The sequence below is a fragment of the Sciurus vulgaris genome (assembly GCF_902686455.1).
Source record: "Sciurus vulgaris genome assembly, chromosome: 12".
Lineage (NCBI taxonomy): Eukaryota > Metazoa > Chordata > Mammalia > Rodentia > Sciuridae > Sciurus > Sciurus vulgaris.
The window spans coordinates 22,229,837-22,255,360 of NC_136473.1; the positions used below are offsets into that span (position 1 = coordinate 22,229,837).

A 25,524-nucleotide genomic window follows, 5' to 3' on the forward strand; every position below is an offset into this window, starting at 1 on the left:
GATTCTGAGGGTGGAAAACTAACGCTTTCAAAAACAATAAAACTCCAACGTTTACAAAATGTTCAAAGAGATTCCAGTTAATTTTTAAATATTTAATTGTTTACTTTGCCCAAACACCTGGTTTGCTGCTTATCTAATGAATGCACACACATACACACACACACACACACACACACACACACACACACACACACACACGGCCTTTTTCCTTTTCTTTTTGTCTATAAACATGTTCAGCAAAGAAAATAAAATGTATATGCAATCTAAAAAAAAAAAGTATCAAAATTAATATCTTTACAGTGCATTTGTTTCTTCCACCATGGGTTTTAAAAAATACTTTCCAACATACAAATTAAATCATGGGCCATAAAGGAATAGCAGCAGATAAATTCTTCACTCCTTCTAAACCTAGCACTTACAGCCAAAGACAGAAATCCCATACCTTGCTTGGAGCCTACCTTGAAGTTATTTAAGAGCACATGAATGTCTATGAAGTCCTGGTTTCAGCATGTGCAGCCTTAGAAGGGCCACCCAAAGTCCCTTTATCCCTGTCTACCCTGTGATTCCACTCCAATGATGGCTGGGCAAACTCAGAGCAACGTGTGCAGGAGGGCGAATACCTTCTCCCAGGTGCAGCCACATATTTAATGGGCTGATTGCAATCACTGGGATTCCTGTGTTATGTTTGGGTTTTAAATGAAGTGGAGGATTCTTGGACTGGTCTTGTTCCTCTCCTTTAAATATCTTCCAGTCATTACTTTGAAGCAAGGACTAGTCCTGGCTTGCACACTTGTTCCACATTTCAAGGAGCTCATTAGAAGTCTGCTGAGGGGAGTGTACAGCCCTTGTTATTAAAAGGGGCTCAGATGATGAGAAGGGGAGCGTCGCTGAGGCAAGGCCTTGGGGATTCACGAAAGGAACTCACCCTCTAGCTAGAGGCAGAAGTCATGTGTGACCATGTGGAGAAACCGAAAACCTCACTGGTGGAAAGACTTATTGCAACTGTAAAGTATTTTGAAAATACATGAGCTTGGTTTATGATTAATTTAGAAACATGTTCATCTGAGAAGAACCAACAGTAGAAGGCCAGATTGCATTTACTGCGGTGACATTTACAGCACAGTATTCTGACCTGAACTCTGCAGCATTTCCCTAAGGAAAATAATCAGAACCCAACACATGATGAAATAAGCCAAATGGTGAGCAAATATACTCTTGCTTCAAATAGACCGAGGGGGGTGAAATGAAATTTGCCTTGAGTTTAGATTAAAGCCATTGTCTTCAGTTAATACCTGTGATAGGTTTTTATGGGGGGTGGGGTGGGTAGGTCTTAAATAATGCTTGTGGTAAAAATGTCTTCTACCATTCAAATAAAATAGAATTGAAACATCATTTGTATAAAACCAAAAAAAAAAAAAAAAGATAGAATGATTCTCAGGAAGAATATATAAGTGATCATTTAGCATAAATATTATATTCATCAAACAGAAGCATTCTCTCTGCTTGAACACTTTTAGGTCTTTTTAAATTTTTAAATCAAAGAAACTGAGAAATAAAATTATTGAAAATTTACAAACCAATGACTTTCCACTTAATCTTTTTAAATGAGATTTTTTTTTTTTTAAAACAGGCTATCAGTACTGCAGCGTAAGGAGCAGCAATAAGATCATCATTTTTGCAAACGTAAAATGTAAACATCAACTGAGAACGATAGTGTTTAAAGTGACTGCCTTTCAAGTGCTACTTTCGCCAGTCTTATCAACTGGATTTCCAAGGAGAACCATGACCTCTTTCCTCCTCATCCTTCTGCACTTCTCTTTGTCACAGCTTTCCAAAGTTCCCAAAGAATGCAAAAAAGGAACTAAAGGAATCACATTTTGAGGCTTGGGAAAGATTCTAGAAAACAGTGACTTATGGCAATATGAAAATTTCCCATGGACTGCAAGACAGTGAGCACCAGTTGTTTACCATCCCCTCCTCAGCCCTGAGCTCCATAATCAAGAGTGGCTTTGCTTGATTTCACACCTACTTACTATCACAGCATCCCACCATGCCCCTAAGTGGGGAAATATGATTGCTACAAAATGGCATGTCCATGTAAAAGTACTACATGGAATTATATTATTGCAAACAGTCTTCAATTACAATGTGATTATCTCAGGTTTAAGTTTATGCTTTGCAAATTAAAAAAAAATTTTTTTGGTGACAGCTTGACTAATAATTTATTTAGAAAATAAGCATGAATATTCTGGTACTCATGAATATTTAAACCCATTTTTAAAAAGCAGAAAGGTTGTGTAATAGTAGCACCTACACCTTAGGGCATGTGTCAAACTTTGAAATCCCTAAATTACTCACACACCTTGGCACAATACTAAATATATCATTTGTTATCATTGTTAGATATTTATCGGTTTACATTTACTGTGCTCTAAAGGCATATTTTTAAAAAGAAGGACTCGTTATTTCCATGATGAAGAAACAGAAGAGTTTGCTATGTCCACGGGGTAAGGACCCAGAAACCACAAGTTCTGCCCTCGATGATCTGACTGAGAATGTAGACAGCCAGGTTTGGGGTGGGGCTTGTTGCTTAATTGACTGTGTGCTCTTGAATAAGATCCTTAACTTTGATGTTGTCTGAGTTTCTGGTTCCATTAAATGAAAGGGACAGATTATCCACTAAATAATCTTTTGAGTTCTAAAATAGTTAGAGGCTACTATATTAGTGATTTAAGTCCTGTTTCTCAGGTTTGAATAGAATAGTTCAATGAGTCCCCAGATGTGAGTGTCCCTTCTGTTCTGTATACACCCCCATTGCAGTCAATAAGGATGTTTCTGTTTTCTTGCCATTTGCAACAGGATGAGTCTCCACAGTAGAGTTTTAGAGTACATCCAGCTGGGGGTCCTGGAAAAAGCCCTCCTGTAAAGTGAGACTTTTGGGTAAAGGACATTCTCAAAGAAACAAATGGAAAGTGAGAATGCTTTTCAGCCTTGGTTTGTATAGGCAATAAAGCTGAGGCTACTGCTTTTATTCTAACTTGTTAGGTGTAAATAATGACCCAGTAGGATCTTACCTAAAACAGCCACAGTCTCTATTTACAGGGAAAGAGAACTTGAGAAGGAGTTTGGAAATTTCTAGTCTTAAGTACTGTTTTCAATTCTCACCAAGTTCCTCCACCAATTTTCTGGCCCTGGTTTTCCTAACTTTTAGATGAAACGGTGAACCAGATCATTTCTAATGTTCTTTTCAGATATGACATTGAAAGATCTGATGTAACATTCAAAGATCCATACAAAAGTCTTTTGCCCTCATCTTTGTAAACTATGCCTTGCAAATGAACTGTAGAAAGTCAGACAGTGAATTCACACCTGGGTGAATAATCCTGTCAATCATGATAATGGCTGTGCTTTCTTCACTGGGATGAGAAAAAATTAAGGCTCAGAACAATTTCTAGCAATGCAATACAATGGTCCAAAAGACCCTCTAAATACAATCTGATGGAGAAAAACAAACAAACAGTAAATACAACACATGGTAGACCAAATTTTAAAAAATGTTACAACTACTTACCTTACATCATTTAATTCATAATAGACATTTCTGCTTTCATCTTTGATGTAAATGGCGACACTGGGCGACTCCAACATTTTCATGGTGAGCTGCTGTGGAAAGGCACTTACAAAGAGAGCACGGATCGTGTCTGCACTTGTGATTTCATTCGGCATCCTGAGCTGCTTGGTTTCATCTCCGTACTGGAGATAGAGAACCCCTGCGTGCAAAAGGAGCATGGTTATCAGTCACGGATCAAGAGGACTTGAAGCTCACGTCTGTCCTACTGCACTTACAGATGTTCAGGACAAGCTTGAAAAGCATGTGACAAGGAATATATGTTTGGAATTTCCAAGGAATGCACTATCTGGTTATCACATAAGTATCTGCTTTTATTCTTTGGAGTCCAGGCAGGTATTAAAGAGGCTAATTCACCACTGTTTTAAAACCAAAAGGACAAGGAACTGACCTCATTAGCCTAAGGTGAAAGGTAGCATTTAATTCCTTTGGAAGGTATATTTAGGACCTGATCCTTTAGGGTTATTTTTTTCCATGTCTTTCATTAACTAGGAACATAATCATTATAGCAAGGGGTAAGCTATAGAGCGTAAGTCTTTGTAGTCCATTCAGAAACATTTTTTAGTGAAAAGGCTACCATATTTCTGTGGTTTTAATATGTACCTACTGTATATTTATACCATATTAAGTTATGTACAAGAAAAGATTCTGACACAGCAACGTTTCATACATAAAATGGAAAAAGTCAGTTACGTAAAGAAAAACACAAGCACTGAATCACAGAATGATAGAATTCCAGGGGGAAGGTGGTCCCCAGTGAACTACATTTTTCAGTATTTTATTCCCACTTTCCATATTGATTCTGGGCTTGGCCTATGTGACTTGCTTTGGCCATGAAAACATTATTAGCAAGTGTGATGCAGAATGAAAACTTGATATGTGTTTGCACACTGGAGGTTTTCCTCTTGGTGAGCTGGATTTTGGGATATTCCCTTATAGAACCCCACTCCCAGGAGTTCAACCAAGGCACACAGGAGTCCACACGAAGAACCAAAGTCCTGTCGGCTCCAGTTATGCACTCATTCTACAGCCCAAACTACTGACTGCTCACGTGAATGAGCTATCCCAAATGATGCCACATGGAACAGAAATGAGATGCTCACTCCAAACGCTGCTGAAATTGCAGAATCATAAACAAATAAATGATTGCAGTTGTTCCAAGTCACTATGTTTATGGTCATTTGTTATTCAGAAACACATCACTGAAATAGAATGTCTAATATCCTGATATTGAATGTGACTCTTTGTGAGATTCTACCAAGGGTGGACCACCACTCAGCTAAGCCTTAAAAGGAGAGACTAATAAGAGAATAGAGTGAGTGACTTCTAGATAAACATGGTGGTTCATGAAACAAATTGATTACTTCCTTCAGAAATTCCATTTAAAATGGCAATGAGGAATCAAAAACTGCATAAGTCAACGATTACAAGAATGAGAGAAAAAAACAATAGCAGAGGACAGAAAGTTGACATCTACATCTTTAAGGGAAGAATATGACCTAAAACTGCAGGGTCACAGAAATCCAGGAAAGGGTAGGAAGGAGCAGTGAATTGAATGCATGAGACCTGGTTGAACATTTTTCTTCCCCAGTGTATGGCAAGATGTCCATCTCTCCCTTTCCACCATACTTGGCCAAGGAATTCCTTTTTGCTTTCACATCAGAGGACTAAAGAGCTCAAACCAAAGATTGGATTCAGGATGCCCACGTCTAGAGGAGAATGCTAGCCAACTTCAACCATGAAACTGGAAGTTTCCCCTAGAAAACTGAGTGGCCTGGAAAAAGAGACCAGTAGATTTTTTTTTTTTTTTTTTTTTTTTTTGGCAGTGCTGGGGATTGAACCCAGGGCCTTGTGTTTGCTAGGCAAGCACTCTACCAACTGAGCTCTATCTCCAGCCCCACCAGTAGATTTTTGAGGGTGATATTTAGATTCCGTCTGGTCCCCCTATAGTGGAAAAGGGACATGTGTAGCTCCATGTATAAAAACTTCCAGCTAGTCTGACCATGTCTTGAGCATACATTAAGACTCACAAGGATTAACATGTATTTTATAGAAGCCTGTGCTACGAAAGAAAAGACCAAGGTAAACAGGAAACAGAAACTCTGCAGAGGTGAGACAGTTCAGGCACAGGGGAATATTTGGAGAGTAAGTACAATCTCTGAGAACCATGCGGTAGAAAAAAAAATCTGGTGAAGAATAAAAAGTTGATGAAAACTTAGAAAGTAGAGCAAAAAGACTAAGGGATGAAAAAGGGAGAAGAGCAATAAGAAAAAGAGAGAATGACATCAGAGCATCCAAAGTCCTAGTAAAAGGGATTTGGGTAAGAGAGATGAGAAAAAGAGAAGTTCCCTCAAAAATAATAGAAGAATTTTCTTTTTCTTTTTCTTTCTCTCCCAAACTGAAGTACAAGATTAAAGATTTAAAACACTCATGAAATGCCCTAGCATGCATTTAGGCTTGTCACTGAGACAATGGAGATCACAGGACAAAGCAGAAGGCTGTTAAAATCTCCCAGAGGTGGAGGCAAAGTCACTTGGGAGGGACCTAATATCAGAAGAGTGGTAGCTTTCTCATCAGCAACCAGGAACCAAGATAATAGCAACACCTTTGAGAGTCTTGTGTAAATATTATAATTCACATTTTAATTATTTATGTTGTTTACTGTCAGTTTTTCTTACTAGAATGTAACTTTCATGAGATCGGAGACTTAAAAATTTTTTGTTGTTGTTGTCCTTTGTACCTATGATAGTACCATTCAGGTAGTAGGTTTCTCAATATTTGTTGAGTGAATGAATAAGTTATCAGTCATCCAAAAGGGATCTCACATGCAGTCTATCTGAGCCGTAAGAGCTTTTGTTAGGTGATGTGAACAGCCAGACAGCCTTCACTGCTGGTTTGTATTCTCATTAGCAATACATTCTGAAGTGGTGATTTCTTTGACCAGCGTAGTCCTCTTGCATTGGGGCATAAGCAGCTCAATTTTCCCTCTGCCCATCCTAATTCTGGCCCTCAACTTCCTCAGGGAATGAGTTCTCCAGAATTTCCACATGGTTACACGTTCCTCAGAATGCAGAGGAAAATCTTTCAAGCCTGTGTAAATCACAGATTGTGCAATGTCTTGCCCCAAATGGGAGGTGTGGTCACTGTCCCAGAGGATTGCTAATGCTATATCAAAAGGCCAAAACCACTCTTGAGGTCTGGGCCCCAACTGTGCCTGGGGCGAGGCCACTGCAGATGGGCCACTATGGTTTCACTCCAGTTTAATATCACAGCCTCGCTCCCCGAAAGGGCCTGGTTTTCATCCCCACATCTGCATTCTGTACGTGTGAGTGCTTGAAATAGAATTTGTAAGCTCTGGAGTGGGGAAAAAAAATGGGCCTAAACTCTAGTTACCTCAGGTCTGGCTGATGCAGCTGCCAGCTGGGTACACAAGTCCAGTTACAGAATGTGAAAATCCGGGGAGGATGGGAAAGATGCCTTTACAAACAGAGAAGAACAGTCTTTTCACACTTGATTCAGGAAAGGTATTTAGAAATGCTTAAACTCAGAAGGAGTTCTCTTAATATACAGTGGCGTTTTGTTGGCATAGTGATAAGCTAAAACCTATGTGGTTTCTGGAGATTCAGCAGGGTTGGCACATTCTCTCTCTCTCTCTCTCTCTCTCTCTCTCTCTCTCTCTCTCTCTCTCTCTCTCTCTCAGTGAGTCCTGGCTACGCCAGATTCACAGAGGATGTCTGAGGGCCTCCGGATCATAACCTCCCTTTTTATGAAGAGGGGAAACGGACAAAGAAATGCATTTATGGGATGCCTACTATCTGTCAGAAATAGAGTGCATTATTACATTCAATCAACACAGCACCTCATCAAGTTGTTAGTAAGACTATCATTCACCGATAGGGAAATGGAGGCTCAGAAGGTCCAATCAAGTAACTTGCCTAAAAGTTATAGCTTCTAAGAAATATATCGAATTCTGTCAATCTGCGAAACCAGGATCTCTCCCTTTAGGCATGCTGCTTCTGAAATTCCACATTTAGCTGTGTCCATCCCTTCCAATCATCCTGCTGGGACAACCTTAGCTGTCCTCACACTTAGACTGACCATGTGCTTGAAGATGCTGAGGCATGACCAGGGCAGTGGAGGAAAACATCTCCCGTGGGGAGCAGTGATGGGAATCAAGGGGTCTGATGACCTTGTTGTTATGATGTGCTTGCCCTGCAATCTCCCTGTACAACAGCATAGGGTTAACACTCCCCAGTTGCTATGGCACACCAGCCCTTGGTCTCTCTGGGCTAATGTCCAGAGATGTCAGTGTTAACCTTGAGTCACCAACACGGTCTCCTAGGAAGAGAAGATTTTGAATATAGCAAGATAACCCTGTCTCCACCATGTTGTGACCTTCGAGTCTGCCTGCTTTCCAGAAACTTTCTCACAAATAAACTTTTGATGATAAAACCTATAGAGTAAACATGTGGAGCCAGCTCTGGGTCCCTGTTCCTCTGTCCCAGGACAGTACCCACCTGATCTCACCTTTTTCTCTTAATGTTTGTGTGTCTTTTCTTAATCCCTCATTCCCCCTCACCAGCCTCTGAATTAACACTGTGCAGGCCTCGGAAACCTCCTGTCTCTAACTCCACTGAGGGAAATGCCAACCTGTGGTCAGAAACAATCCACATGCCAGACCTGGTGGAGGGGTTCTGGGGAGGCCGAGAGCGTCAGGGCTTTGAATGAACCTCATGACACTTGGAGTCCTTCTGAGAAGTCTGAGCCTTCAAAGTCCTCCCTCCTCAATGACTGTGAAGGCAATGTGGATTTCAGCAAAAAAAACCAAAACAAACAAAAAAAAACCTCCCAGTCACACTACAACAAAGGGCCTGGCCTGGCAGGTCCTCCAGACTTGTGTCTGAATATTTTCATTGACTTTTGAATCTCAGAATTAGTTCCACAATGTGGGAAATCTTTATCTGAAGGTGTCCAAGGATATTGACAGTGTGGCCCCTCCTATTCCAGCCTTCTTACCCCAAATCATCCCACCTTCCTTGGGTGCCATGAATGTTGGCACTACGTGCTGTACCACTGGCTGGTGATGGTCTTCTCCCCACTTTGCTTCACACATACGTAACACCTCCTCTGCATCATCTTTGGCAACCCCTCCTCCATCACTTTTCCATTATGAGTTAAGGAATTAATTTCCTCTCACATATGTGTTCACATTGTGTTTGTTGAAATTGCCACCACGGCTTTTAATTCTGCATTACAGTTAGTTGTATATGTGACAGTTCCCCTCATTGGATGGTAATATACAGTAAAGTGTTAAGCACCTGGTAGATGCTCAAACATCTTTAGTTAAAATAAATTCAATTCTCTCCGTAATGTGGTCAAGTTAATATGAAGTATGCTTGCCTTCTGGAATGGCAATACAATTTCCCCTAAAGGGCATATTCTGCAGGCAGATAATGTGACAATTCCAAATGAACTAAATTCCTTAGTTTCTCTGAATTCAATTGACCATTATGCAAATTACTATTTGCATTACCAATGGCAAATAGCTAATGCCCTAAATATATAGAGAGCTCTTGCCGTACTTATTTTTCAACTGAAGGAAAAAAATTTAAATTAAAATATAAGACAGTTTTTTTTTTTATACTTATGAAATCAGCAAATGTTTTTACAATAAAATAAATAGTCTAGAGAAAAGTTAGGAAAATGGATATTCTCACATATGACTGTTGGGAAAATAAATTAATACCATTTTTCTGATGGGCTATTTGTGGATATATATTCAAAGTCCCCGAAAATACACATATGGTTTGAGCCAGTAAATCAACTTTTTACATAGTTAGGCACAGAGCAGGGTGTTAGATGAAGCAAATTTGTATGTACAATGAAAGGGGTGGGGAAGTTTCTTTCCAAAAACAGGGAAGTAATTTAGTAAATCAATTATCTTAATAGATCTATTCATTGGAACATTACACTGTTTTTAAAAGGAATTCTAAAAGTATGTGACAATGAACAGAAAATTATATTTCCATTAGGTGGAAAAGCTTATTACAAAATGGAAAGGAACTAGATTTATAAAAATCAGTTAATCACCATGATGGAGGACCGTGGTGGAGCCAGGTTTTGTGGTTGCTGAAACGTCATAAAAATTTGAGGAGCCTAAGACTAAGAATGAAAAGTTACAAACAGAACTAGGTATAAACTTTAGTGACATTAGCTTCGTGGTAAGTTTACCAATTTGATGATTATATTCCAAAATGTTAAAAGAGGGTTGTCTTTGGGTAAGCAGTTCACCCACACTTCTTTATGATTTTCTATATCTTCTTTCTAAAATAAGTATGCTTATAAGATAACTTCCACACATCTAAAAAGACTGGCCAACTGGGAATCTTATTTGGTTACCTTGGTAATGTTTTTTTAAGCCAGAGAGAAGGATCAAGAGAGGTGGCTCAAATAAAAACTTTTGGTTAGGGGGAAGAACGTAAATTGGCATCTGAATGGGGCAGATATTGGTATTTAAGCAAAGGCTTCCAGGGTAGTTATCACAGTAGTGTACCATTAAGAGACTATTCAAGGGGCTGCAGTTATGGCTCAGTGGTAGAGTGCTTGCTTGGTACCTGTGAGGCACTGGGCTCGATCCTCAGCACCACATAAAAATAAATAAATAAAATAAAGGTATTGTGTCCGTCTACAAACTAAAAATAGTTTTTAAAAAAGGCTAGTTAAGAGCCTTATGTTGTGAAACAAACTAATAAAGGCTTAGTACTTGGAGGCACCTTACTGGTACTATAAGAATTATTTCATTTCATTTGCTAGGTAAGCCCCTGTTGTGTGCCTGGTCTGTGCCAGGAACTGGGGACACAGCGGCAACAAAATAATCACAATTCCTTTCTTCCAGGAGGGGTTTTGTGGTCACCAACTACAGTGATTCCATAAATGATACTATTCCTTGGAAGTTAGCAGTTCATACCTAACACAACTCACATTTGCTTCAAACACAGCAGCAGGCTGAGCAAGGCTGTGTGTTCCCTGTAAACCCCTAGGAGAGGACACGGCGTGCCTAAGTCCCTTCCTATGGAACAGCTTTTCAAGCAAGGTGACAAAGTAGAATGGTTGCAGTTGCTTGGGGAGGAAGAAAGAGTAGGAATTTCATTCTCCATGGAAAGTCTGGAAACTCTATTTTTGGAATCACTTTACTCTTAGATTCTGCTGTCTTTATCTTCACTTGATGAACACCAAACCTTTGCTGTAGTCTCTAAAAAAGGATTAAGTCAACCCATTATTATTTCGCTAGGAGAGCTGCCATTTAAGACAACATAAGACTTTGCTAAGTCTTTTAATTAATTTTCCTTTTATTTGTTATAACGTGGAACTTGGAGGCCCTCTGGAAAATCTCTCAAGGAGATTCCAGGCAATAGCAATTTTAAGCCAAATTCTAATCTAGAAGGTACTTTAAAAAGAGTCATTATTGTGGTTCAAACTGTGAGCACGTGTTGAAATGAACATGTAGGAAGTTCAATATGACAGAGTCTCACCCCAGCCACAACCTGAGAGATAGTAGTCGCTGGATGCAGATCCTGCTTGGAGAGGCTTGTTTCTCAGCACTGAGTCTTGGTAATAGCATTATCAGTGTTTAACCCTGTAACTTCGCTTTGTTCTAGACAAACTGGTTTAGTTGGGTCTCAAGTGAAATGAAAATGCCATTGAAATAAGCATCCCAAGGCATTTCTGTGAAAAAACATCTATAATGACTTGTGGAAACTCTGGGTGTGTTAAAGACATGAATGCATTTAGCAAGGAAGACATGAGTGCTGATTTCTAGCACTGGGATCATATTCATTTTCAACGGGTCTCACCGTCCTTTTATGTATATTTAGAAACTTGTCTATGAAAAAAGTATCATGCAAAGTCACAACGGAACATGCAGGAACATCAACCAGGTCGATGTGGTAGTCTTACATGTTATTCAACAATTAAGGCAGAAAATGCTATTGAAAATGCTGTGGAAAAATACTATATCAATTATGGGTATATTATAACTGTAACTAAATTCTCTCTTAACCTAGTGAACAATAAGATAAATTGGATATTGCTGTTAACACTCCACTTTATAAGGCTAGTATTTACCTAGATATTAGACAATATGAGAAAGGACTTCAAATTTCAATGTAAACTCTTTAAGAAAACACGAACAAAGCAAATATGTATGAAAAAAATACCTCATGACCAAGAAGTTTATCACAGGAACATAAAGATGGCTGAACATGAGAAGTATTTTCTGTACGATGAGTAAGTACAAAAAGTATACACTGATCCTTTTTTGTGAGGCACATTTGTAGAGGGCCTTGAATTTTTATTTTTGATATTTTGATTTCTGACATTTAGGAGTATACATGTAGACCTAGAGATGGAGTTTAGGCCTAGGTTTGAAAAGGAAGAACTTCATCACGCCACTTTAAACTCGTGGTCTATTACAGGACCACAATCAAATTAAATTTTCACCACAAATTCTACTAGTTAAGTAGAATAATATAGAATGTTTCTTTGATAACAATCTTGATTTGTAAAATGTAAATAGTTACAGTAAACTATAAATATGGTAACCATTTGCCATTTCTTTTCTATATATTCTAAATAGATCTATATACTATACACTAAGCTTAACAGAGTCAGATCAATGTTGAGAAAAATCTAACACAATGATTTTTTTTTTTTTTAAATAGTAATTTAAGAATTGAGGAGAGGGCTGAGAATATAGTTTAGTGAAGCCCTGGGTTCCATCCCCAGCCCACCCTGCCACCAACACACAATAATTGAGGAGACTGTTGTTCATCTGTGAAGACTTGGGGAAATGTATCTACCAATTCAAATGTATGATAAAGGGATAATGATTTACCCCAATCATGAAAATAGGGAACTGTTATTAAACATCTAATAGAAAACACTTAAAGTTCTCTTTGTACTTTTAAAAACAGTGTCTGATGAAGTGCTTCTAATAAAGTAATGAATCATTTAATTAAAAAAAAAGAGAAAGGTATCAACCCAAAAGAATCTCAAACAAGCACAATGCTCAATGATGAAATGTTAGAAGCCTTGGTTTTAAATTCAGAATATTTATAAATTCTTCATGGAAAGATCCAGCTAGCACAGTTAATATAAGAAAAAGAAATAAAAGGTAGATAGATTAGAAAGGGATACCAAAATGATACTGTTCGTAGGTGACATAATAGAGAATCCAAGGGAAACTGTGATGTATCATTAGAACCATAAGGATTCAATATGACTAAATGATGTAAGATCAATGCACGAGATCAAGAGCAACACAGATACTATTTAAAAAAATAGAGAATACAGTTAAATTAAACATGCCATTTATAACAACAATCTGGGGATTCTGAAGAACAATAAGAAGTCGAAGTACTTACTCTACCAGATATCGACACTGGTAAAGCAGTGTGGTTTTGGCCCAGAACAAATAGGATTATGGAGTAAAACAGAGAGCGTAGGAAAAGAGTTTATAAGAGCTTGATATACGACAGAACTGGTCCTACAAATCCATGGAGAAATGACTATTCAGTAAATGGTGTCAGGAAAATTGGTTCTCCATATGGGAAAAGTAAGAAATACATCCCTATCTTGCACTGTAGGTAAAATAAATTCCTGATGGACTAAAGATCTGTATGCAAGAAAGTCAACTTAGGAAAAAATACATGGTGTTGTCTCCTAGCACATTGGCATAGTGAAAGATTTTTTAAAAATCACAACCCACAGAACAAAATGTTGCTTTACTATCCTACATTATAATGAATATTTTACACTACAAAAGACACCGTACATAAGGAAGACATATCACATTCTGAAAGAAGACATTTATAGCACTCATGTTCTACCCAGGATTAGTATTCAGAATAATTTAAACATGACTTATAAATCAATAAGAAAACAGCAAAATAGAAAATGGGTAATAATGGATATCCAAAAATGGATATGAATAGGCAATTCAAAGAAGAAACCCCCAATGGCTAATAAACTTTAAAATGCTCACTAGGAATTTAAAATGCAATACCAAATGAAAACAGTGACATGCTCTCTTATGACCATCACAGAGGTAAAAGTCAGAAAATGTAATAGCTTCAAGTATTGGTGGGGACACATGGGAAAGTGGCGCCTGTTATTTATTGCTGGTGAGAGTAATTTGCACAGTCTCTTTGGGATGCCTGGGAAAGTTAAGGACGTGCATCCCATAGTTGGCTATGTCTTTAGGCTGTCCATCACACAAAAAAATCTTACAAGTGGGCCCTGTTCCAGGATGCTCACCGCAGCACCTTTGTCATTGATTTATTTGCAGTGGCTCACTTATACAATGTAATAGTAAACTGCAGTAACAAGGAATGAAGTAGAATCATATCTGCCAACATGGCTAAATCTAAAAATAATAATAATAATAATGTTGAACAACCATAGAAACTTGCAAAAGAATGCTTGCAGTAGTATTCCATTTAAAGTTTTACAATATACAAATAATGACACACATTGTATAAAGACACCAAATATAGTAGATACACCAAAATTTTCATGCCAGTTATTCCTCCAATTTTAGCAAGTGATTAACTCTGGGGAAGAAGAGGGAAGGAAAGGATATGGAGTTTTACAATATTTTAGGCCTGAAATAATCATGGAAACATTTTCGTTTTAAAATTTGACAAAAATGTTCATAGCACTTGCTATGTGCCAGGCACTGATCTAAACCCTCTTCCAAGTATGAACTCATCAAATCTTCTCTCTGAGGTCATTACTATCATCCCCATTTCACAGATGAGGAAAACTGAAGCAAAGAGAAGTAATGTGTGTGATTCACTTAGCTAAAGATCTTGCCCATCATGTTTAGCTGCCTCTCAGATCATAAACAGATGTTGGCATCTGTTTACTTTTGGTAATATCTACTATATCCCTGTTTTCTCTCTCTCTCTCTCTCTCTCTCTGTTTACATTCAATAAATTAAAGAAAAATCATTTTAGCAAAAAGAATGTCAAAGTAATACCATTTTCATATTGTTCCTTTCATGGAGTCCCATGATCTGACCTGGGAGCTCAAATCTGGATGCAGTTATGGGAATTTGGGAGTTTTCTTTGGTTTGTAATAAAACAGTGGGTGCTGAAATTCTATAACACAAAGCAAAGAGGAAAGGCTACAAAGGGAAGAATGAGATTTTTTAAAAGATAAGAACAAAAGGGTAAAAGTATAATAATTGTGGTCAGGGAAGCAAGGGATCTGAAAATGAACTGGCCTTTTAGGGATACGAAAATGTAACTTGGGCAGTGGATCCAGCTTAGTGGCAGAGCACATCTTTAACCTCCTTAGCATGCTGGAGGCCTGGCTTGGAACCCCAGTGCCTGCGCACGCACGCACACACACACACACACACACACACACACACGGTGCAGATCATACAGATTTTCCAATGCATCCTTTCTCAGCATCAGAAAGACTCTGGCTATGAATTTTTTTTTTTAAAGGTGGTAACCACGTCACCTAGGAGAGTTACATATCCTGTGGTTTCTACAGTCAGACTGATTAGCAAATTTAGGCGCAAAGATTATGGACATGAAGGGGAAACAGTCTGAGTTCATCTAAATGTTTTTTCTTTGTAAAAGTATTAGGATTCTACACAGTAATAACCAATAATTATTACAAATGAATGAAAAGATCCTCAGAAAAGTTTTTGTGCTATGAAATACCAGTTTTTAATATTAATAAATGTAAACTTTAAAAAAAAAAACATTATCTAGTATCATGAATTAAATTGCTAAGAACTTCTTTGATTTCCTACTATTGGAGGAAAAATTATCCCGCTTGAAAAGATACAGTCTATTTAGTCCTCAAGTAGGGGGAGAGAGGGATCAGGAAGTGTTAATGTGATGAGCTTTTTCTACCCTAAGGAACAAAACTCAGGATCTCCAGGAGTTTCCAAAGGACACTTCAGAGTAGGGGGAGATAGGCGTGCCTCCTTTACATCATAAGTCACGTTGATGACAAAACAATGCAAAACAAAGCTGCAAGGCTATCCTTGGACAACAAATATTGTAAACAAACATCAGAAGACCTATACCCGTGGAATTCCAAGTCACAGGATCAACATTCTACTTGTTCAAACTCATTTGTAATTTTTAAATTAAAAATTTATTTAATTTCTTTTTTGCAATGCTGGGAATCAAGCCCAGGATGGTACACATTTAGACACGCACTCTACCTCTTGAGTCGTAACCTCAGCCCTATTTTTAATTTTTGTAGAGATGGGGGTCTTGCCCTGTTGCTCAGCCTGGCTTTGAACTCCTGGGCTCAAGTGATCCTCCTGCCTCCATCTCCTAATAGCTGAGACTATAGGTCTGCACCATTGGGCTCAAGTTCATTTTTAAAGTCACGGATACAATCTCCCTGGACTTCAGAGATCCTGCTCTTTGGTAACAACCCTTTCCACCTCTTTTCTTTCTCAGTCTAATTCCAAGGCTCCATACCTAGGGCCTTCCCCTGAACTTGTCCCAAAACCCAGCTCTCTGCGTGGGTTTCCTGTTCCGCTGTTGTAGTTCCCATCAGTCCGTGACTCTCAGGGAAATCATCCCCTTTCTAACACCTCAGGAAGCATTTTGGGGATGCAATTTTCATCAGTCTACAAATGGCTGGCCTTCGCCACCCTTGGGTTTTTGGGTGTACCCACCCATCCACATCCCAGGACCCTAAATCCTGCCTGCCTTAATTACCTGTTCACATTAAGCCATTGAGAGATTCAGGAACACTCAGATTTCACTCCTTGCTTTTTCAGTCCCCAGATCTACTGCAGAAGGCAATAAAGTTGGAAACAATGCCAGTCAGGAAGGGCGGGCACACACTAAGCTGCTGTTCCTCTGCGGCAGCCTTTTCTCAGTTTCCTGTTAGGGGCCTGAGGGGCAGGCCCGAAACTTTTTCAGAGAATGGTGAGGAAGAGTGTGTGGGCCCATATCTCACTAGCCTTCATGTTGAAGCTTAAAACAAACAGACAAGCAAAGAAAGAAAGAATGGCTGTATCTCCCCGTGATCTGAAACCATAAAACCCATGACAGGTGTGCGAGGAGTGATCAACTTGCCTAAATCTTTACTATTCGATTTAAAGGAAGTGCAGGATTTAATATGTATAAATGCTGACGGAATAAGGGTTAAACTACGGGACGGAGGAGGAGTCTGGCAAAGGAGCCTCTGCTCCCCACAATCCCGATCACTGGCATATGTACCCCCTAAGACCGAGGACTGACAAAACAGGGCGGTTGGCAGGACATAAGGAAGGAGCCTGCCCATGCAGGTCGGGGCAACCATGACATGCGTCTGAGACCCCCCGGAGACGTGGAAAGGACTTGGAGGTAGAACCGGAAGCGGGGAGGAAAGGCTACTGCAGGGTGGGCTGGAGGGGACTTTTCCATATTACTCGATCCAGCATGAACCTGACAGATCAGAGAATTCTAAACTCAAACCTGGCTTTATGGTCAGATCTGGCCATTGTGAAGGTATGTCTGTCAAAATACAAGGATGGAACATTCTGACTGTTGATTTATACCTTTAAAAATATTTAGATGGAAATTATACAGTCCTCTGTATTCTTGACCCAGGCAGATTTGTGTGTGATACACAAAGGCCTGTGGGTTTCCTAAATGTCAGCATCAAAGCCAGGAATAGAGCTTCCTTCGCCTCCTGACATCCACCGTGCTGAGCTGTCCACGCCGTCAACAGGTGGTTGTATTTTTATTTTTTAAGAGGTCCTAATAGAGGCAGGCACCAGAGTGTCGTCTACTACTGCAGGGTTATTTGGGGTTTTATGCTAGCAGCAGAGTCCTGCCGAGCTGCTTTTAGGGTACCCACCTCTTATACGTTGGTGAACTCCTTCAGTTCTAAAACTCCCCCTTTGCAATTGTGTGCTGATTATTCTGTCATTTGTTCCCTTTCTGATTCCTTGGGGCTCTCAGTAGGCTTTCCGAGGGAGGATATAAAATTTCACAGCTGCCCCACAGACACTCCCAGACAAACCAGTCAGACTCTGGCCTGCAGTGGGCAGTGATAGGGTGCCGGCCGCAGGATGGGTCCATTCCGTTCTGAGGCTTGTCCCTGGCTCGCTGCCCACTGCCCCGCCTGGGTCCTGCCTGCTGCTCTTAGTGTGTCCTCAGGCTCATGCCAGAGGGTGTGGATCACTGGCAACCTCGTCTGTCTTCTGTCTTTGTCCATCTACATGCCCTGGCCTTATGGGAGAAATGGAATGTCCTTATTCACCCTGGCCAGAAGGGTAAAGGGGTTCCAAGAGCTTCTATTGCAGGAGAGCCCAGAGAGACGGCAGTGGGAGGAGCCCCGACTCTCAAGAGCCTGGGATGGGTGCTTGGATTCAAAGTCATTCGTGAGAGTGTGCAAGAGTGTGCAAGTGGGAAGGGAAGAGGGAACAGGGGTTGAGACTCCTCTGTTGGTGAAGGGTTTTGAGCTAGGTCATTTGGTGGCTTCTGTCCTAGCAGGGAAGGGACAAAGAAATTGTGAGGTGAACCTAATCTGTTCTCTGTATGCCATCTCTTGCTTTCAGCGTAAGTGAGAAAGGACAGAGTTGCTGCTGACTTGAGTCTGGGTGAAGAAGGCGAGAAGATGGGGCCACATTTTCTCCCCCAAACGGTTGGGCCTCCAGCACAAAGGGACTTTAAGAAGAGGACATCGTGGGGGCACTTGTTCTCATGACATAAACCTCCAGGGCTGGGCCTGACCAATGATTCCAATCTGCTCTTACGAGACCCAGAAAGACTTTCTGTCCCCTTCCATTTTACTCCTCTTGGGTACTTTCTGAAGACGCATTTAAGAGACGTCACACATGTCTGGTCCTCCTCCCCACATCCTTTTGAAGTCTCAGCAATGCCTCTTAAAAGGAACTTGTGATGTCAACCACAGGATAATAAGGAATGATGTCTGAGGGTGGCTGAAGCATGCAGGGCCCCATGGGAGGAGCCCTGGGAGAGGCGGGTGGGGAGGGAGGGATGGCAATGACAAAGTGTCCCTGCTGGATTCATGTCCACAGGTCCCCCTCACCCACTGCCTGCAAAACACAGCCTCTGCTTTAGATTCGCCCACATTGTCTTTCCTCCTTGTGTGTTCACAGGTACAGGTCCCTTCGAAATGCTGGATCTGAATGAATGGTGTGGGCATTCCAACTGAAAACACTAGGAGAGGAGCTGTAAACTTCTGGCTGCTTTTTTAGCTGAGGAATTTAGCAAGCAAAGTCATTGTTTGGTGCTGTGCCCCTCGTAACGTGCACTGAATGGGGTGGGTACCAGTTCTGGGCTGCAGGAAGGTGGGAGAGACAAGACCCAACTCAGATGGCTTTTACAGATCTCGGTGTGTTCTCTTAGCTTTCTCTTCCATAACAGCCTCTCAGCTCACATATAAACATTATGCTTATGTAACAAGCGTAACAAAAGGGGGAATAATGGTCAATGTCCCCTTTCCGCAGGACAAGATAATTAAACTTACATCCGCACTGCGCTTATGCAAGTAATAACAACTAAAGAAAGGCAGACTGAGCTATTATTTTGATCCTTAAATGCGTTCTTTAGGATCAGAGATCTGTTGAAACTTAAGGCTGTTTCTGATTTACACAGCAGCAGCACTGCATCCATTTGAACAGAATCAGTGTAATTACAGATGGATTTAATTTACTCTAGAGATATTCATGGCATGCTACGGATACCACAAAGGCTGGTGGTACAACGGTTACCTCAGAGATCTCAGCTTCCATTGATGAAGAATAAAGAATAGGGCAAAGGAACTGAATAAGCACTCCACAGAAGAAAGATGAATGGTCAACACATATATGAAAAAATGTTCAACATCTCTAGCAATTAGAGAAATGCAATTAAAACTACACTGAGATTCCATCTCACTCCAGTCAGAATGGCAATTATCAAGAATACCAGGTTGTAGGGAAAAATGTTCACTCATACATCGCTGTTAGGACTGCAAATTGGTGCAATCACTCTGGAAAACAGTATGGAGATTCCTTAGAAAACATGGAATGGAACCACCATTTGACCCAGTTATCCCATTCCTTGGCTTATAACCAAAGGACTTAAAATGAGCATACTACAGTGATGCAGCAAAAATTAATATTTATAGCAGCTCAATTCACAATAGCCATGTTTTGGAACCAAAGTTTTTCAACAGATGAATGGATAGAAAATGTGCTATATGTACACAATGGAATATTACTCAAGTATGCAGAAGAATGAAATTATGGCATTTGCAGGTAAATGGAGGGAAATAGAGACTATCGTGCTAAGTGAAATAAGCCAGTCCCCCAAAACCAAAGACTGAATGTTCTCTCTCATATGCAGATACTAACCCATAACACGGGAAGGTAGGGAGGGGAAGTATAGAAGTTCATTGGATTAGATAAAGGGGGATAAAAGGAAGGGAGGAGGGATGGGAAAAGGAAAGACAGTAGAATGAATTGGACATCACTTTCCTATGTTCATATATGAGTACCTGACCAGTGTAACTCCACATCATGTACAACCACAAGAAGGGGATCAAAACTCTAATGGGTTGCACCCCATGTATGTATAATATGTCAAAATACACCCTACTGTCATGCATACCTAAAAATAGAAAGAACAAAAGGTAAACTCATAGATAAGTAGCATACAGTGTGCCAAATAATAGGAAGGAAAATAAAACCCGGGGTGGGGAACAGAGAGCAGCAGGGGGGGGGGAGAAGGTGGACGGCTGTTTCATGCATGGTAGTTGGGTGCCCTGCTGATATGAAGATGTCTGAAAGAAGTATGGGAGCGAGCTTTGCAGATATCCCACCCAGGCAAAGGGCACAGCAAGTTTTCTTGGCATGGGAACACATGTGGTATGGTCCAGAACAGCAGAGGGCTACTGTGTTTGGTGGAAAATGAGTGAGGAAGCGAATGGAAGGGGCTGAGGTTAGAACTGCAGCAGTGGTCAGTCTGTGCAGAACCTCCTATGTCCCACGGAGCTGGAAAGCCCACAGAGCAGAGGAGTGACAAGATGAGATTTCTTACCGGGGCTGCTTTGGTAAGAACTGACCAGAGTGGGGCAAAGACCAAATTAAGAAACTATAGGAGGCTAAGCAAAAATCCAGGAGGGAGCTTATGATGGGTCAGACCAGGGTGGAGGGTTAGAGATGGGGAGAAGTAGTCAGATTTCTGAATAAACAGTGGTCCTTTTGTATCCATGGGGAGGAAGGTTCCAGAACTCCCATAAATACCATATTCCATAGATGCTCAAGTTTCTTATCCAAAGGACAGCATTTGCATATAACCTGTGCATTCTCCCATGTACTTTAAATCATCTCTATTAGGTCTAAAATCTAACATAAATCTTTTTGTTTAGGGAGTAATGTCAAGAAAAAGAGTCTGTATGTGTTAGGTGCAGATGTAATTTTTTTTTCCTGAATATTTTCAATCCATGTTTGGTTGAGTCTGTGGATGTGGAACCTACAAATATGGGGGACTGACTATATTTTGAAGGTGGAGTGAATCAGATTTTCTGACAGATTGGATATGAAATGAGACCCCAAAGAGTCAAGGATAACAGTAAAGTTTTTGCGTGAGCAAAGTTTGGTGTGTCAGGACAAGGCTAGAATCTACTTACACAGAGAAGACTGTTGGGGGAATAGAAGTTCCTTTTCAGACCTGCTAAGGTTGATAGGTCAAGAAATATTAATCTGGACTTCAGAGGAGAGTCTGGGCCAGAGGGAGCATCATCATGTGGCTGACACTTGGCACCATTGGGACGGGACTGGATGAAATCACCCACAGTGTTGGTTTAGAGAAGTGATGAGCTCTGGGGCAGAGGCCAGTACGTATGAGTGACAAAATGATGAGGGACCAACAAAGGAGACAGAGGAGGAGCCACCAGTGAGGTAGTAAGAAGGCTGGGAGATAAAGGTCTCTAGAGCCCAGGGAAGGACATGTGGGTCTTAAGGATGGGAAGTGGTTTAGCTTGTGAAGTGCTGGCCGTCAAGTAGAGGTCACCTGTGACCTTGACCAGGGCTGCTCTGGTGGAGTGGTGGGATTAGAGGTCTGAAAGCCCAAGCTGGAGAAACACCCAGAGCGGAACTGGAGACAGCGCCACTGACAACCCTTTCCAGTCACTCTGTCGCCATGGCTCAGTAGCTTGAGAGGGACTTAGTAAACGACACAGGGCTAAGCTACAACATTGGGTAATGCAGTCTCAAAATAGTCCCAAATGATTCCCAAAGAGTGACAAGCCAGGCAGATGAGACACAACTCAAATGTCATCAGAAATAAAACAAATATTTTTAGAAGATTCAGATTTCTTGTCTTTTTTTTTTTTTTTTCAACCAAAGATTTTTGTGGGATTGTTACAGTCATAACGGAAAATTGTAACAAACATAACAATTGCACAGGATCTTTCTTTTAGAATTCTGCAGAAGCAAACAACTTTTGGTCACAGCGATATGTCTAGCCACGCAGCTAGGGTTTTTCCTTTGCAGACATTACTAAGCCAGCCTCAGCACTGCCTGCTCTTGTTTTATAAGGCATGTGAACAACTTGTCTGTTACCTCTGTGATCTTTGAGGTATGCTTGGCCACAATCAAAGGCATCCATTTCTATTAGCAACTTCCTACTGATAGCATCTAGTTTCCAAATTCCAAAGAAAAATAAAAAAATTTCAGTGTTCACAGTTAGATCCAAGGAAACATGCTAGTGTTCATTCAGATGTGAGCCATGATACAAATGAAAAAATTCATATTTTAGTTTCAATTTTCCATTATTTTCTTTCTCTTTCCCAGAACAGGCTTAACTCTGATTACTTAGAAACTCTTGCAAACATAAAAGAAAAGGATGTCCTAATCTAAGGAAATGTATGCAGAGTTGTCCCTCGGTATCCATGGGAGACTGGCTCCAGAACCCCATGCAAATACCAAAATCCATAGATACTCAAGATACTCCACATAAAAATAATATGGTGTTTGCATACCTTCAAATACTGTAAACTAGCTCAAGATTACTTATAATATTTAACACAATAGTAATGCTATGTAAAGAGTTGGTGACCTATATTTTTCAGGGAGTAACAAGAAAAAAGCCTGTAGTACATGTTCAGTGCAAGCGTAATTTTTTTTTCCCAAGAATTCTGACCTGTAATTGGTTATATCTATGAATGTGGAACCCACAGATATATGGAGGTACAATTCCATGCGAGTGTGTATGCTGTATGTGTGTATGTGTGTTTGTGTACATGTATCTTATAATAAAGTAATAATACCATGAAAGAATTCACCAAAGAAATACTTTAATTAGCAGTTAGTGTCAAAATGCATTTAAAATCACAATTGTGAATGAACTGGCCAAAGGTTTTGGGAATATAAGTGCAAAAAAGGGGATAAACCAATGCACTCAAAGGTAAAGTGTAAAGAGAATTAATAATTTCTTTAAAAAAAATCCCAAACTTTCAAATATCTCAAAAACAATACGCTTTCCTTACAATTACAAAATACTTGTGCATTTGTTCTATTCTGTCTGCTGGAGAGTTAGGCTGACTTATCTTTGAATTCCTTTGTGTCAATGAGCATTAAGTGCGTACTTAGTAGTGGAGGGAGAAAATGTGTCCCTCTGATTGGTAAAGTGCTCATCAACTGAAGAGCGATTGCTTTGTCAGGAACAAGTTCATTAATTACAATGTGGTCCATTTAACTATTAGAGTTTAATTTCAGCCTTAATCTGATATGCACAACTTACTACAATACCCTTACTGACTGTTGATACTGCTTTTAGTAGCTGGTAACTTTTTTACAAGCAGCCTTCACAGAGAGAAAAAGAAGACATGCACAAAAAACTGAGAAACAGGTGTTTTAGGTACTTTAGGAATAAAAAAGAGCCTTGTCAATAAAGGATGATGTAGCTCAGTGGTAGAGGGCTTGCCCAGCATATGTGAGCCCTGGTTTGATCACACACACACACACACACAAAGACAGAGAGGGACAGACAAGAAAGAGCTATGTGGCTTCTATGCTGAAAAACGAAATGCAAAGTTATCCAGTTATCCAGTTTTTGATTCCTGTGCTAAAGTGGTTCTTCTTGGTGACCTCAGTTAAATCATTTAATGCTTTCAATTTGCTCATCTAAAAGTTCTCTAAACCTGCAATTCCACAAATACTACTCAATTAATTTTGACTATTAGCTTTTTATTCAATTCAATTCAAGAGAGAGGCTCAAAAAGTGATAGGAACAACCTCTAACCTGTAAAGTTTACATCTTCCTTTTAACACAGAGAAATACGAAATAAATGTTATTGTAAACAGGAGTCATTAATATTGAAAGATTACCTGGTGGAAATGCAAGAAATGGAAGAACACTCAGGGAATCAACAGATGTGGTCTCTACTCAGGCTTTGTAAAAGTATGTAATAATATCTTGGGCAATTTTTTCCCCAAAACACCTTTATCGAGCAAAATGATATATAATAAATTACATATATTTAAAGGGTAAAGCTTGATTAGTTTTGATATATACATATACCCATAACCAGCATTAAAGTGAAGTTAATAAGTTAAAATGTTCCCCTAGATCCTTTGTGAATCCCCCTCAGTCCCTGAGTAACCACTGGGCTGCTCTCTGTCACTACCAATTATTTTTCATCTTGCAGAATTTTATACAACACATACTCTCTGGTCTGGCTTCCTCTACTCTGGAGTAATGATTTTGAAATTCGCTCATGTTGCTGCTGTATCAAGAGTATATTAACTTACTGTACCTCACTAATCAAATAAATCAGTAACACTTTACGTAAGTACAGAAGTCAAGCGGCAACAGGCTGCTCAGGACTGGGAACAATAGAGTTCTCTGGATCTGACCCAATCTTCATAGGTGTAGGGGTAAGAGAAGAAATTTGTCCTCCTGAGATCCTTACTTCTGGGAATTAAATAGGATAGCGAGTGTAAAATCCAATGCAAACTATTGTAAACTATTACAACTTAGGAGTTGAACAACTGTGCAGGCCCTCTGTAAAGACTGCTGATAACAAAAGGGGAAGCAAGAAACCACTTTAGGAGGCTACTGCAATAGTCCTAGCAAGAGATAGTGGTAGACTGAGAGTCAAGGAAGTAAGAAGAGGTCAAGTTCTGGTTATGATTTTACTTTCCTACAGTAGTTCCAGGAAATATGTAATAATAAAGGCCCCCTCCCTTATAAAATCCTTACTATGGTTTAGGTACTATACTGAGCAATTAACATAAATTAACTATTTTAATCCTCATGACACCATAGATAGATTCTGCCTTTATATTTCTTCCTGATGAGGAAATTGAGGCATGAGTAGTTGGATGGCTTGACCAACCTCACATAGTGGCAGAGGATTCAGCTGAGATGTGACATCAGGCAGTCTGACTTCAGAGTCCATGCTGCTAACTACATGCTCTATGGCTTATCAATTTTAAAGTATAAAAGAACTACTGTTTTGTTCAAGGAGAACCTAGAACAATAAAATGTTGAAGATCGTATTATAATGGCTGTTCATTTAAAACTTAGGATTTCAAACCAAAGTTTCAGAAACAACCTCATTACCTTTCGTCAAGAATATGATAAACCGGGCTGGGGAGATAGCTCAGCTGGTAGAGTGCTTGCCTCGGGAGCACAAGGTCCTGAGTTCAATCCCCAGTAGCGCAAAAAAAAAAAAAAAAAAAAAGATAAACCCCTTGTACACGAGGGAAGTGTGTCGCCTGAGCCGGGCCTTACCCCTGTGGCAGCCCAGGTCCCCCAGGGACGCTCCAGATTAGTGGGGGGGACATAGAAGGGAATGTTTTTGTTTTACGTTTGTTTTGTTTCTATGTTCCTTTCATCATCAAAGTGGAAGAA

At 40.0% G+C, this 25,524-nt stretch overlaps 1 protein-coding gene across 25 annotated transcripts in view; it reads right to left on the reverse strand.

Moving 5' to 3' along the window:
- KIAA1217 overlaps window positions 1–25,524 on the reverse strand; it is a 796,647-nt gene that overhangs the window by 103,843 nt on the left and 667,280 nt on the right. For all 25 annotated transcript variants that reach the window (XM_079106261.1, XM_079106268.1, XM_079106277.1 and 22 more), the window contains one exon: window positions 3,572–3,770. In XM_079106261.1, the coding sequence (XP_078962387.1) occupies window positions 3,572–3,770 (199 nt within the window). The remainder of the gene's footprint in view (window positions 1–3,571; window positions 3,771–25,524) is intronic.